Source organism: Tyto alba, unplaced genomic scaffold (genome assembly GCF_018691265.1).
Source record: "Tyto alba isolate M040663 unplaced genomic scaffold, T.alba_DEE_v4.0 Super-Scaffold_23, whole genome shotgun sequence".
Classification (NCBI taxonomy): Eukaryota; Metazoa; Chordata; class Aves; order Strigiformes; family Tytonidae; genus Tyto; species Tyto alba.
The window spans coordinates 27,657,063-27,671,890 of NW_024881297.1; the positions used below are offsets into that span (position 1 = coordinate 27,657,063).

At 58.9% G+C, this 14,828-nt stretch overlaps 1 protein-coding gene across 7 annotated transcripts in view; it reads right to left on the bottom strand.

Annotated features, from left to right (window-relative positions):
- LRP1 (LDL receptor related protein 1) overlaps positions 1–14,828 on the bottom strand; it is an 89,190-nt gene that overhangs the window by 45,626 nt on the left and 28,736 nt on the right. For all 7 annotated transcript variants that reach the window (XM_042796430.1, XM_042796429.1, XM_042796428.1 and 4 more), the window contains exon 7: positions 1,415–1,577. In XM_042796430.1, coding sequence (XP_042652364.1) covers positions 1,415–1,577 — 163 coding nt within the window. The remainder of the gene's footprint in view (positions 1–1,414; positions 1,578–14,828) is intronic.

A 14,828-nucleotide genomic window follows, 5' to 3' on the forward strand; every position in this document is an offset into this window, starting at 1 on the left:
TCCAGGGCCCTCCACCAGACGACATGTTAAACACAACCTGGTGCATCTGCCTGCGTGCCGTGCACCTGAGAGCCGTCCTGCCTGCAGCGGCAGCTCCCGGCACAGCGCTTCCCAGACACGGCACAGCCCCGAACTGGGGCTCGACACCACTGCCCTCGGCACGTGGGCCATGCTGGGTCTCTGCTGCGGAACCCAAGGGACTTCTGCACCTCCCCTGTTGGAGGCCAGAGCCTCTCTCCAGGCTATGAGAAATTTATTTATTTATTTATAAAAAGTACTTCAGATTTTCTGCTCAGTAACATCAGTGCTATTCATTCAGGCAAGGATAAAAGCACCCATCTGGAAAGCAGCAGGTGAGGGGGGAGATGTCCTCTTTACTGGTTTCACTGGGACCCTGCAGCATGCATAGGTGAGTGCCCTTGGACAGTGTGTGCCCTCGGGTTAGGCAGACCGTGCTCGTGCGCTGACAGACCTCCCTGAGAGGCAGAGGAATTTCCCCTGCCTACAGACCCCATGCTTGCAGAAAGTGCCCGGTGGGATCTCTCATGCTGCTCTGCTCTGCCCACCATGGCCTCAGCCACGCCAGCTCCCCGCTCGCGGGGTCCAGCAGCTGCCACACACACCCAGAACTGCTCCAATGATTCAGCATCCCAGCTTCCCCATCCACAGGGTTTTGCAAAAGGCAGCTGCCTGAAAGTTGCAATCTGACCACAGCACCCCATGTAAATAGGCACAGGGGGAGCTGCTCAATCTGTGCAATTATTTGACTGTTTCGGTTCCCAAAAGCCGGTTCAAAGCTATAGCCACACAGCCAAAAGCTGGAAGCAGCAGCTCGTCCTCAGCCTGGCCAGGCTCATCCTGCAGGACCGAGCACTGGGGCAGGCAGAGCGGGAAGTGGACATGGGCACAAAGGTACAGGAGACCCCACCACCCCCAGAGGGAAGGGCCACACGCTTGCCAACTGTCACCAAGAACAGTTAATTGGAAGACCCAGGTTCAGATGCTGATGTTCCCCAGTGCTGCACCAGTCCGGTTCTGCTCCCACACCAGTGTCTGTCCCCAGTGCAGTGCTCGCTAAGAAGAGGCTCGGGCTGCTCTGACCCACCCCTAAGGACCAAATCTGCACCTCCTCCAAAACTGGCTGGTATCAGTGGGCTGCTTAAAATGCTGCTGCCATGACTACCCTACAGCACGTGGCCCCAGTCTCAGCTAAGGGAGAGAAAAGGCTGCAATTCACTTGTTGCTGAAGCCCAGAGGGGTCCTCGTGGGCAGGCGAGTTGCTTCTCCAGCAGCATCCCACTACCCCAATTGAATGTAGCAGCTGGACCCTCCTGACTTGCTCCACCTGCCCAAATCAATGGTGTGGGTCGAGGTAGCTACACTGAGCCCTCCCACCCCCAGGCAGGACTCTTACCCCATAGCTGGGTCCAGCGCTATCCCCTTGGGGTTGTACAGCTCCAAGTCCAGCAGCGTGACGCAGGTGACTCCATTCTTGTTGCAGACGAAGATCCTGTCATCGATGTCGTCCACGAAGTAGAAGTTGCCTGTGAGCCAGTCAATAGCCATCTGCTCCACATCTAGGCCATGGGAGAGAGGGGTGAGGAGAGGTTAGGCAGGGAGGGAGGGAGCCAGGAACCCCGCACGTGGCTCTGCACGGGGTCTCTGACCACATCCCAGCCCACCAGGCATCTCAAGCACAAACGCAGCCGAGCAAGGCTGTGTGAGCCACGAAGGACCTGTCATCTGTACTGCACCAGGGACCTGGCCCTGGTCACCCTGCATGGATCGACACAGCAACCCGTCCTCCCATGGGAGATGGGACCTGCCAGCACCCAGACAGCCCCACCATAAGCAGCAGCACTGCCAGAGACATCACACACAGCCGGGAAAGAATCCCATGGGAACACCAGCCCGAGCAGGGGGAAGGGGCTGCAAGGCGAGCACTGGAGGGGGCAAAGCTGGCTCCTGGAGAACTGAGTAGCACAGAAAGGGAAGAGAAAACATCTGCCAAGCCCACGCTCACAGCAGGGAGGGACTGAGGCTGCAGGCAGAGCCCCACTCAGGTGAGGCAGCCCAGGCAGCGCTGATCCGGAGCTGCAGGGACACCCCGAGCCCCGAGGCAGGTGAGAGATGGCATCCGGCATGCAGCTTTTAAGTGTTTAATTAAACCAGTGAAAGCCTGTTAAATCGGATAAACCCAGTGCACCCAAATTCCTTCCTTGCAACCAGGTCACTGCTCGGTGCTGCTCAGCCCCCGCCAGCCCCAGGCCAAAGGCCGGGGTGAGAGGCTGCGGCTCCCAGAGGCTTTGGGTGATGCCAAGTGCTTTGGAGGCCTGTCCTTTGGGTTAGTGCCCCCCGAGACCCCGTATCGCCCCCACGCCAACGGAGCAGCACCGCAGTGCCAGCACCGCGGCTCGGCTTCGCACCCGGCACGGGCAAGGCAGAGCAGGGTCGGGAGCAGGAGCAGCCCCACAGCCCGACCACCCCGAGGACATCGGGACCCAGACAGCCCCGGAGGAGCGGGGCCAGACACCGCTGAATTATTAACCAGCGCAGAAGCTCGGGAGCGCAGAGGGAGGGAAAACATGAATCAAGCCAGGACATTTTGCAACACCCCGCACTCCCCCTGCTCACAGGATTCGGCCTGATGATATCAAGCCCTTCCCTGCCGTAGCACCGCGAAGCGCTGCCTGGAATTCGACGAGACCCGACGGATGAGCACCCAGTGGTTTGGGGGTGCCCTGTCCGCGCACAAACATGAACCCCCCCCCGGGTCCCCGAGTTATCCAGGCCAGGTGGCTGGCTCGCGTGGCTGCCTCCACCGAGCGTTCCGTGTCAAGGCCATGGCCGCGGGGACGTCCTGCCAGCGGTGATGGCCGGCTGGTGACCAAACCGCCCTCCCCTCCAGAAGGGCGAGGCCGCGGCGCCCGCAGCCGCCACCCGGCGTGATGCATCTTGTAAAAACAAGTGGAAACAGCCAGAGCCAAGGAATTATCATCAAACCAGCCGAGCTGAAGGCCCGTGCAGGGCTCCTGGGGTGCTGCCCAATGTGCCAGAGCCAGCGGCGGGGCCGGGGCAAGGTTGGGGCTCCTGGTCCAGCCAGGGATCCCGCAGCCCCTGAGCTGGCTCCTGGGTGCCCGCTGGCAATAGATGTTTTAGTGCGGAGCAAAAAAGCACCTAAGAAGGTGCATGGGGAGGGTGGCGGGGGGGTGGTGTGGGGCCACGCTCTGGGGCTGCCTGAGTCACGCTGCGTGGACCAGCGCCCGCCCGCCCTCCCCCCTGCACCCCCCCCCCTCAAGCCTTGATTCACCCCTCTGAGAAGGGGAGGGGGCGGCAGAGCCACGCACACGCACACAGCCCGGCTTGGGCGAGAAACGCTTCAGCAAAGGGATGTGCAAGAATTCCCCAAAAAAGCAGGTCTTGGCTGGCGCCTGCGTGGCTGAGTCAGAGTCACAGGACCGGGGGGAGGGATCCAGGCAGGGGAGGACGGGGAGCGCCTGGCGGGACAGCCCGGAGGCCCTCGCCCCCCACACAGGGGTACGGACCCCCCGGGCCGCCGTCTTCGGCTTTTCCTCGCTGCCTTCCTCCCGGAGGGGGCCTGGCCATCGTCGCCCCGTCGCCAGCACTCTCCCCCAAAACCCCCGGTGTCACGGGCTCGCTGCCACCTCACCGGCCGCATCCGACCCGTCCGGCGGGGAAGAAGTTCACCAACACGGCACTCAAAGGCTACGCAGGACTCGGAAGGGAAAATGGCCAAGAGAAGCGATAGGTCTCCAGCCGCTCGCTTCCTGGGACCTGCAGCGTCCCTCACGCCGTTTCCGCGACAGTCGCCTCTCCCCGTCAGAGGGGGGGGGTCCCAGTCCTCCCAGGGGTCTTGGCTGGGCCCCAGCTCCGAGCGGGGCAGCGCTGGGCCGGGGAGCTGGGGGTGACGCAAGCACTTGCTCTTCTCCCAGGCTGTATTTTTGCAGCTGGAAAGCATTACCCTCCTCAAAGGCTTTTGTTTTTCAGCTTGCTCCTTCTCTCCTTGCTCGCCATCCTCCCCCCTCCTTCGCAGGAATCAGTTTTTATTATTATTATTATTATTTTCAGCTCTTTCTTGTAGCCTCAGCTAAACCTGGATTTCCTCTTGAACTTTCAGTGGAAGCTAATTTAGCAAATGTCTATTTTTAACCCCTCGTGTTAGCCTGCAGAGAGCTCTCCCCCCACTCACTGCTTGGCTTTGGGAGAAGGGAGGAGTGAGGGACACGGCCTCACCCCGCCGGTGCTGCTCGCCCCCCCAGCAGGACAGCACATCCCCGGGGAAGGTGTGCCACGGCCACCCATGACCAGCAAGATGCCCAGCCCAGGGGCACCAGCAGCGACCAGCCTGTCCCCAGGCACAGGATGGTCCTGAGAACAACTTTCATAGAAGGAAGAAGCCTGGGGGCAGCGACCCCACCCCTCTTTCCTCCTGCCCGCAGCCCCCGCAGCGGAGGGGGGCTGGCTGGCGACTGCGTCCTCCCCACCAATTCCCAGCCCAGAGTCCAGTCCTCCTCCTTGCTCAACCACAGCTGGGCATTGCGAGCAATTGCAACATGCAGAACTAATTTCCCAAGACTTATTTATTTGCTAGTGCTTGAAAACGAGCTTGTGGGGGCAGAGAACAGGGAATGTCAACTTTAAAGGCTTTTCCTGGAAAAAGCTAACCAACCTCATCAAGCCAATGAGCCGCTGTCCACACCAGCCAGCCCCGCTCAGAGGCACTGGCCAGGAACATGGCTTTGGCCATTGCCTTCCTTGTGGGAGAAGGGCAGACAAAGGGAGGACAGAGGGGAGAGGGAGAACCAAGAAATCCATCAGCACACAAGTGGCACGTTGCTCAACAAGGGCGGGCTGGCAACTTCAGCAAACTCCGAAACCCACCCTGCACAGATGTTTCCTGGTTTCACGCTCAACATGAACCCAGTGATTCTGACCAAGCTTTTGCTGAAGTCCCTGCCACAAAACAATCTATGTCACGCTGCGCTTGGATCTTCCCTTTTCCTTCTCCTGGACACCAGCTGAAGCAGTCTCTGGGGCCAACAGGCCCTGAGGAGCCACTGCTGGGGCCAGCTGGCTGGAGGAGAAGGATCCTGCATGTCCCTTCCAGCCCAGCCTCCTCTGACACTGGGCTGAGACCTGTTGCAGCACTACCAGGGCATACTCAGGGACAGCAACTGCCCCAAGAGGCAGAAGAAGCATCTAACCTCCACCCAAGAAGTTCTGGGCCCCATCAACTCTCACAAGTCTTCCCAGGCACTCTCAGCAATAACCTCCCCCCTCCCCAATTCCAACTTCACCCTGTGCTCAACGGGGCTGGGAGTGTCTTGTCCTGCTCAAATTGCTCCCTGACACAAAGGGGTCATCAGCTCAATGGCTGTCCACAGAACCTCCTGCCAGAGGTCCTCCCTCCCCTAACCCAAGCCGTGGTGCATCTGATTTACCCCACGACCAGTCAAGCACCGCAAGGCTGTGGGTTTTTTGGGGGATGAACTTTGCTGACCCAGCACATAACTTTCCTCTGCATGAATCAGTTGTGCAGTCTGCAAATGCATCAATTGTGGTCTGACACAAGGAGGAAGGAAATGCGCAATCTTCTCTCAGACTAAAACATGGATTTCGACACAGTTCTGAAACAGCTGCAATTAAGATGTGTGCAACTCAGCAGCTCATCCTTGCACAGTTAAGCGTGGAAGAAGAGAAAACACCTATAGTGGTGAAGGCGCAAAGAATGGAAGAGCACTTGGAAATAAGTACTCTGCGCTGTAGCGGTCTGGAAGAAATCCCACTTCTCAATTTCTCCTAAAGGGAGTACTCCCCATGGGGTGCCTGGAGCAGGGCAGGACAGGGACACTGCTCAGGAGAGGTCCCAGCTCTGCTGGGAACCCTCCTTGCAAGTGCCCCCTTTGAAGCAGTTGAAAACATCACCACTTCCAGCGCACGGCACAGAGGTCTGTCACCAAAGGTCCTTGCCCCCTGTTCTGCTGAGGTGCATTTTCACCCTTGCCCCAGCACATGGGATAGATAAAAGTGCTGGGCTGAGCTCTGCTGCTGACATTTGCATGCTGTTTTTAAATAAAAAGTATTTATGTCCAAGTGCATCTACTAAGAACAGCCCACATTTTTTTGCTTCGGCTACGGTGGATCAGACCTAACACAAGCCGTGGCAGTAAACAAGTGCCTAAGGCAACTGGGCTGCAGTGGCTGGCCGCAGAGGAATGCACACGGATAACCGTGCGGTCCGTGGCCCAAGCAGACAACGCACCAAAACCGCTTCTCCGCGCCCCATCGGGAGCAGAGGAGCTGCCCAGAGAGCAGCCTCCCGGGGCAGCCGGCGCTGCATCCTCCTGCTCCTGGCAAAACCCACGCAAGTCAGTGCCCAAGGGGCGAGGGGGGGCGCCACGTCCAACTTGCCACCCAGCGAGACGCCCAGGCGGGCAGCCGCACTGCACGCCCCGTGGCACTGGGCACCGGGAGAGCCAACGACACGTGGCTCCTGCGGAAAAAGGCTTGGAAAAGTTGCCGAATGTTTCGGTTCAAAAACGCCTCCAGAAGAGGAACGGAGGCTCGTCAGGAATGCAGTCCCCAGGGCTTCTCAAATACATTGGTTTCCTACTTTCCTTTTTATAGGGAATGATCCATTTGATACATTTACATAATACCATAATCTGGAGGAATTTCTGTCTCTTCCCTCCACAGACATCCTCTCCGCCGGAGAACAAGACCGTCTCTGTAACGGCAACATACTCCATGGATAAACACTGCTCCTGGGGACAATTTTCCTTAATTAGAAGTATGTTAACAGGACAGGCACGAAGACAAACTCCAGCCCCAAAGGGCGCCGGCCGCGGGACGGACGGGCACCCCGCACCCCTCGGGGGTCCCGCACGGCCCCCCCGCCCCGGCTCCCGGGAACAGACACCTCCTTGTGCGAGGAGCCGCCACCTCGACCCTGCTGCCAGCTCCGTGCTGGGGAGGAGGGGACCGCGGACGGGACAGACACCGGCATGCACAGCCACCGCCATCACGTCAGCCTTGTTTCCTTAGAAAACCAGGCTAAAAAATAAATAAATTTAAAACCCCCTCTGTTAAGCTGTTTAGCTCAGCGGAGGAACCGCTGGGTGAAAGCCGGTGGCCCGTGTCCAGGGCGTCTGACTCGGCACTAGGAAGGATCCTTGTGGCCTCTGTGCACACGCACGCCCACGCCCGCACAAGCCAAAGGCTCCCCGGGAGGTAAAACCGACCCCCCCAGGGCCACGCAGCCCCCTCGGTCGCTGGGGCGCTGCGGGGGGAAAGCCCCAGCCTGGCCATCCCCGGGGACAGGCAGAGCGACTGCCGTAAAGGGAAGGTGCCAGCGCATCGCCCATCCCCAGGGCCCCCAGGCTGTCGGGACCCCCAGCTCGCGTCGTCTCCATGGCCAAGGACCCCCGCCCCAGCCAGCGCAGCATCTCAGCCACGTCCGCCGGCACCTCTCCAGGGCTGGGCACGGCCCCAGGCTGACACGGCCTCCAGCTTCCCCCCGGGGGTGGGGGATGCCCCGGGCAGCATTTTGTCACCCTCCTGCCAGACAGCTCGCGCCTCCTCCCGGGTCCCAAATCTGTCCCCCCTCCCCTCTGCCCAGCTCAGCCCTGCAGCATCCCGGCGCGAGCCCAGCTGCGGCACTGGAGGTGGGAAGAGCAGGAAAGAGATGGAGCTCGCTCCATCTCAGCTGCATGGAGGGCAGCCAAGGGACCGCTAATTACTCTGCCTTAATGAGGCTGTTCCACAGGCAAAAATATTCAACAGAGGCTGACAGAGGGACAGGGCACTTGGCTTCCTTCTGGGTGAGAGGAGAGAAACACAGGCTCAACGGGAACCCAGGGAACTGTCATGGGGATGATTTTGAGGGATGGGGGGACAAGAAAGCAAAAATGGGGCCAGTGTGTGCAGAGACGATCCCAGCAGGGCTTGGCCCCAGCGCAACGAACCTGGCACGAGCACGGCAGGCGGCGGTGCGGGACAGACTGACAGATGTAGGCAGGGATAAACACGCTCCTGTCCATTTGAAATCAAACCCGTTCCCGTGCACAAGAGGATCCCAATTACTCAGGACATTAATTTCACCCTTTTGTCTCCAGCAACGTGGGAACGCAGCTCACCCCATGCTTGACGCCTCGGGGCTGGGGAGATGGAGGGGAGCGGTTCTCACTGAAGTGGGGGGGATCACACAGGGCTTCTCCATCCCAGGAAGGCGGAGGCAGAGAAGACCCCTTCCCGCTCCATCACCACAGCCTGGGGGACTGGGGTGGCCATGAGGAAGGGAGACAGCAGCTCGGGCAGCAGATCTGGCCAAGCTCGAGCACCACAGAGCCTGGCATGGGATGCTGCCACCCTCGGACCCTTTAGCAAACCTCAGAGAGAAACAGAGCCCACCTCACACCAGCTCACTCCGCTCTGGGGCGGCTCTCAGTCCTGTTGGGGGCTTTATCTCCATCCCACATGTGAGGAAACACCAAGGGGTAATTAAAGCCAGAGGTGTTTTGGCAGATCTGCCCCCAGACTGAGCAGAGACCAGCAGGCACTTAGTTAACAGATTAAAATCATCGTGGCAGTTGTCCCCTCCAACACAAAGAGCTGATGCGCTGGTCACTGGCCCCAGACACCGTACCCATCCCTTGCTCTCGTGTGTTGCTGCTACGACAGCAGTCATAAACAGTTAAAAAAAAAAAAAATAAAAGAATCAGCAGATGAAATTACCAATCATCCTGCTTTCTTGCCAAGTAAGTTCACATTGGAGCCTCTTTCTTGGCTAGCATGAGGCAGCAAGGAAGAAAAATAGCTTTCCATGCAAAGTGGGGAAAGAAATGTACTTGGATTCCTCTGCAGAGCAACATCTCCCTGAAATCAATTTGTCCCAAACCCTACAGCTCTTCTGCTTATTGGCAACAGGACAGGTCATTACGAGTAACAGGGTTGAAATGGAGTCAATGAAAACAACCTCCTAGACATGCTTGTTTAGATAGATGCTGCCCAGGAAGGTATTTTAATAATGGCCAGATTGCTATCGTTTAGGGTTTATAATGCACTTGGGATCAAATGCCCTGATATTTCAAACCCCTTCCTGAGGGCTTGTTTTATAAAAGAAAAAGAAAACAACAAACCTTAAAACAAGAAATAATAAATCAAAGAACCTCCACAGCCCTCTCCCAGCAGCCCTGGACACGTCCCGCCGAGCAGCCGACATTCCTGCCCGCTCCGCCTGGGAGCCAGCCGCAATCCCCACGACACGGCCCCGGCCCCGGCTCCGTTACGGTGGGACGTCAGCAAACCTGCAGCCATCGCCCTGTGCCGGGAGAGAACCAAAGCTCCAGGCACCTGGGCTGCTGGGGCCGTGAATTCGCAGTACTGGCACCAGTGACCTTCCAGCACAATAAATGCATTCAGCAAAACAAACCCTGGCACCTCGGAGCCGCCTGTTCTGACCGTGCAAAAGTCACCAGTCGGCCGAGAAAGGGGAAAAAGAAAGAGAAAGAGCAGGGGAAGGGGAGTCGCCAAGAAACCCACTGAGAAACCCAGGTTTCAGTTTCCTGACACAGGTTCTCTAGTATTTTTCCATAGTAAAAGCAAGGAACTCCTGCCTTTTCCTGAAAGCCGAGTATCACTTGATCACGCTGCGCTGGAGCCAAAGGCTTTAACGCTGCCATCGCAGCGCTCACACAAATGCCACGGAGGCTGAGAGGCAGCCGGCACGGGGTCAAGCTGCTGCCAATTAGTGGTGTCCTCTTAAGGAGGGCTCCGCACCCGACCCGCTCTGGCCCCCGGAGCCCTCCGTGCACGTCCGGGGAGGGGTTACCACCTTGTGTCACTTGTGGGGAACGGGGGCACAAATCTGATTTAAGGTCGCGCAAATCCAACTGCAGACCGGAGCACTGCTTCCCTCACCCCTCTCCGTGCCAGCCCCAGGGTCCGAGGCATAGCTCAGAGCCCAAGGAGCCGCAGCTGGGCCATGGGGTCCCCAGCAGCCAGCCCCGGCCCCAGGTGGGCACGGGTGACAGGTCAAGCTGGGTGGCAAGGAGAGCTGGGGGGGCAGAGGTCTCCAACCGGGCCACGGGATGCAGCAAGCTTTCGGCACGTATTCAACTTAGAAATGGCAGCAGGAAAGTCACCACAGAGGCAACTGACCCCCCGGCACGGAGCCAGGCTGTGGACAGGCTGGCACCCAGGCACGAACCGCCCGGCCCCTTCCCCAGCCCCGGGCAGGACCTGCTCTGACCCCCAGCTCTGCCCCTGCACCCCAGGGCAGCCCTGACCCAGCTCGGCAGGGAAGGCTGAGCAGCACAAGGGCCTGGAAGCAGATTTTTTTCTTTTTTTTTTTTTTTTTTGGTGTGTTGTTTTGCTTTGAAATTCTTTGGAAGCCCAGCTCCAAACAAACGAGGACATTGTCTCGGGAAACACGTGGAGGCTGGAATCTGGTTGAGAAAAACCCACGGGATCAGAAAGTCCGTGGAGGTCAGGGATTAGCTGCCGAGCAAGGTGGGTCCGCAGGGGCTGGCAGCAGCCCCCTGCCAGGCGCAGGGGCAGCTCCTCTCCTTCGTGCCTGTACGTGAGTGCTGTCACTTCGGAGCAAAACTTGCCCTGGTTGCCAGCCGTCCCCAGCCCCACGCAGGCGGCAAAGGCTGGGTCTGGAGGGGCCCAGGCTGATGGGGGCTGCAGGATTCCTGGGGAACGTGCCCCGTGCTGCCCCATTTGCAGCGGTGAGGCTGGACTGGTCTGAGCAGGAGCTGGGCGCTGGTGGAGCAAAGCCTCCGTGTGCTCTGAGAGCGGCTCTCCCCCTCGCAGGCACGTGCCTTTCCGTCCCTGAGCGCGAGCGGACGTGCAATGCCTGCCAGGATCCTCCCCGGTCAGAAACAGCGCTGGATTTTCACATAGAGCAAAGGAGAGGGAGAGAGGGGGAGAGCGGAAAGGGAGGAAGGACAAGACAAGTTCCCCTTGTTGCAATTCAGCGTTGGCAGGAAGGACGAGCCCTCCCCTGCACTGCTCCCGTGCCATCGCACGCGTGCTCGTGCCCCGTCCTGCTCACGGGGCTGAGCCCGGAGCGTGCTCCGGCGGGCGCTCAGCAGCCAGGCAGCAGCCCCAAGGGAAGCCGAGCTCTAAGGGCTGGGTGGGAAAGTGCCACCTCCGAGTTCCTCGCAGGGATGGGGACGGGCTGGACCCCTGGCCCGGTGAGGGGCCACACCGTCCCCACACCTGCCTGCAGCACTAGCCACGGGCTACCCTGGCCACACAGCGTGGCCACCAGCACCACCCCCCAGCCCCACGCGTCCTCCTTGTCACCCCAATGCCAGAGAGGTGCCCAGGGTTTCCCAGCCTCCACAGTCAGCTCCGACTGATGGCAGAGGGAAATAATTCAATTCCAACGTGAGGTGGTTTTCTGGTATTTTTGTAAGAGAAATAGATGGAAGACTTCACCAGAGTCTGATTTTTAGTGTGTCCCTGGAAAAAGACCTGGGGGTAGGGAACCGGCCAGCTCAGATCAACTGAGAAAATCACTGCCTGTGAAAAATGTCCATGGGCAGAGCATATTTGGGAACCAAGGGACAGGCATCATGAAAAAGTACACCGGTACTCAAGACTGTGGATAGAAAAAAGGGTTTAGCAGGGCAAGGACCAGGGGAAAAGCAAAGCTTCAGTGTACAGTGGGTCTTGCCAAGCCCTGTTAATAGCATCCATTTAACACATCTCCCACAACACAAGTGACACTAATCTCTCTGCAGGAAGGGAGCGGGGACAGAAAGGCAGGGAAGCGAGGCTGCTATCAGAGCTGGGCTGTGACATCTCACCAGCCCAGACCTACCCCTGACAGCTGGGGGCTGCTAATTTCCAGCCCTTCAGCATCAGTCTTCCCCCATCAGATGCCAACTCAAGCCCCATTAGCAGCAGGCACCAGGGAAGCCTGACTCCTGCTGCTAGCAGATAATGCCATAAAGAAGCAAATAAAGAGGGAAACCACTAATTGGATTCACAGGTCTCTCCAGTGTCCTGACAGAGAGAAGTGAGTGAGTGACATTATCTCCTCATCACAACCCCCAGCGTCGGACCCAGGGCTGGGGGAAACTCATTTCTCCAACTTGTTTGTGCTCGTGAACCAACCGTGCCCCGTGAGGAGGTTTCCCTGCACGTCGCCAACCCACGGAGACCCAGACAAGGCCGTGCCGGCACCAACACAGCCCCGCACCAGCAGACGCACAGAGAAAAACTGTGTAAGGACCGTCCCCTTGGGAAACAGGAATAAGAAGCAACCTGCACCGTGTAGCCAAGGAGCAGCTCAGGTCAAACCCGCTCCCACCCCCCCTGCACCCTGACCTGCCACGAACAGCACCCGCAGCACCCACCAAGATGCATCCCTGCCACAGGTCTCTGCCACCATCCCCAAGAGAGGGCAGAGGCAGCAGCTCAGAGCCTGTTAGTGGAGGGGGCTAATGGAGGCCCTTCATCACCCCCTCCCCGGGCAGGAGGAAGATCTGCCAGGAGACGCACAGGCGCTGCGCTCTCGCTCCCTCTGAGGTGCGCTGGATTGGCATTGCCAACGCAGTGTCTCCAGACAGCATGCATCTGTCCAGGCAGCACGTACCCACCAGAGCACAGTCTGCAGGCGAGGAGGCCAATGGCACGGCCACGCCACGAGCCCGTGCCTTCAGGGCTGAGAACCGGAGCCCAAGCGTGTGGCTGTGCTCCGCAGCCCACGGCCAAGGTGGTTTCACACTTTGCACTGGAGGAGGGACCCCTTCGCAGCTCCTCTGCAAGCGGCCACCATCCAACAGCAGTGGGGACCACGTGCAGGAGCTGCTGGTCCCCCTTTCCCTGCCGACGGGACTGCTCCCTCCATCCAGGGCAAGGGCAGGTGCTTTCCCACCCAGGTCAGCTGAATTCCCCCCTTCCCACCCTGAGCTACTGCAACCGATCAGGAGGCCAAGCAAAGCAAGGCACCTATTATTGTCTGGACTTGAACACACTCTTGTTACCAGCTCCCTTCCCCTCCTGACCGTAATTAAAAGGTCATGTCTCAGATTAACTTCCTGGAGCTGGAGCAGCCCAACAAACCGCTCCAAAAGCCTGCCAGGCTGACAATCTCACCTGGGTATGGTGAAGGGGCAGCAGCCGGGGCTGCAGATCCTGATCCTCCACTGACACCTCACCACCATGGTCGGGGTGGTTGCTCCTCCTGCAGCCACTTCAGTTCAAGAGCCAGGTCACCGATCCCTGCTGCTGCTGCACCCGCAGCCACACGCTGCCCACAGCCAAGTGAGGGCACCCCAAAAAGCTCAGGACCCTCCCAATGTGGGGACCTAGCTGTGGAAAGGCACCAGGGCCAACTTCAGGAACACCCCGAAACCTCCCACCCGAATCCCAGCAGTTCCCCTTCCCCTGGGCCAACCCGCAGCTCACAGTTCACGTGCCATGCGTGAACCACAGACTAAACTGGAACTCCCAGCTGCAGGAAATTACTACGTTAAAGCTGAGCTTGATGGGAAGAAGAAGTGTGGAGCCAGAGCTTTACACGATGCTGCTGTCTGCCCCTCTGTGAACTACGAGGAGACAAAGCTTAGCCTGGGGAAGCCTTGAGAGAGGAGCCAGAATCACATAAAAGCAGAGACGTCCTTAAGCCATTGGGGGGGAGCGGAGAGCAGAGCCGAGCCCTGGCCTGCCTAATTTCAGGCTATCGCCTGCAAGAGCAAAGGGTGAGGCCTCTCCCTAAAAATACACACTGCCCTAAAAATACACAGTGCAAGCTTAAATTAACCGTGCTGCACACACCCTCGGCAGGGCACAGCGGCCAGAGCCTGGCGAGCCCCAGCCCCGACGCAGCCCGGGCCCGCGGGTCCCCAGCTCCTGCCCCACACTTCAGCCGGGGCTTCGGCCGGTTCCCCCTCGGCAGCCGGGCACCGCAGCATCGCCCTCGGCAGAGAAACGCCCTCGGCTCCGAGATCCACCCGAGACCTTTACTCATTTGCAAAGATCAGTTCGTACACGTTCCTCCAATTTGCTGGGTCAGCTATTGCTCATCGCAGAACAACACCCGTGTCTCTGCGGAAGGAGGGGCTCCACCTTGCACCAGGTGCCCCACAGGCAGTCTCCCCCAGGAAGCACCCCTAACTTCAGGAGGTAAAAGACAGCGCAAGGATGACTGAGGGAAGCCAAGGGCTGCGAAACCTGATGGGGATGCACTGCAAACCCCAGATACCCCCCAACCCCACCCTGACTGACTTGGCCTCTGGTTTCAAAGGATAAAATCAGTGACGGTACAGCACCGGGAGCAGTTTCCCACATGCTGGGTGTACAGCTACAGCACGCACCCACCTCCCCTCCTGGGGGATCCCACAAACCCCACTATTCTGCACCCGCGAGAGCACACAAGAAAGGTGCCTGGAAGCCCACGGCTTCTGCTGGGACCCCTCAACGGGCAGAGGCTCTCAGGAGAGCGGGCACGGGCCTGAGTCAAAGAGCACTGAAACCCCAGCAAGTAACTCTCCTTCCCATTCTGACTGCTGAACTGGGACCAGCAAGCCCAAACAGGAGACAGCGCTGTAACCACACTCACTATGGCCGGGAAGACACAAGCGGAATGAAACCACCATCTGCCACTTACACCAGTGACTCATGCGGCCGCCGGATGGGAGGCACTTTTTGGTTGGGATTTTGTTCTCAGTCACTGCTTGGGGTGGGGACCGTGCCTGGCTTGGCCAGGGGAACGTGAGGCGAAAACCAGGAGGAAGCAATGAGAACTGCCATCCCCGAACCCGCAGGTACCATCTCCTCGCTTTGTCGTTTTT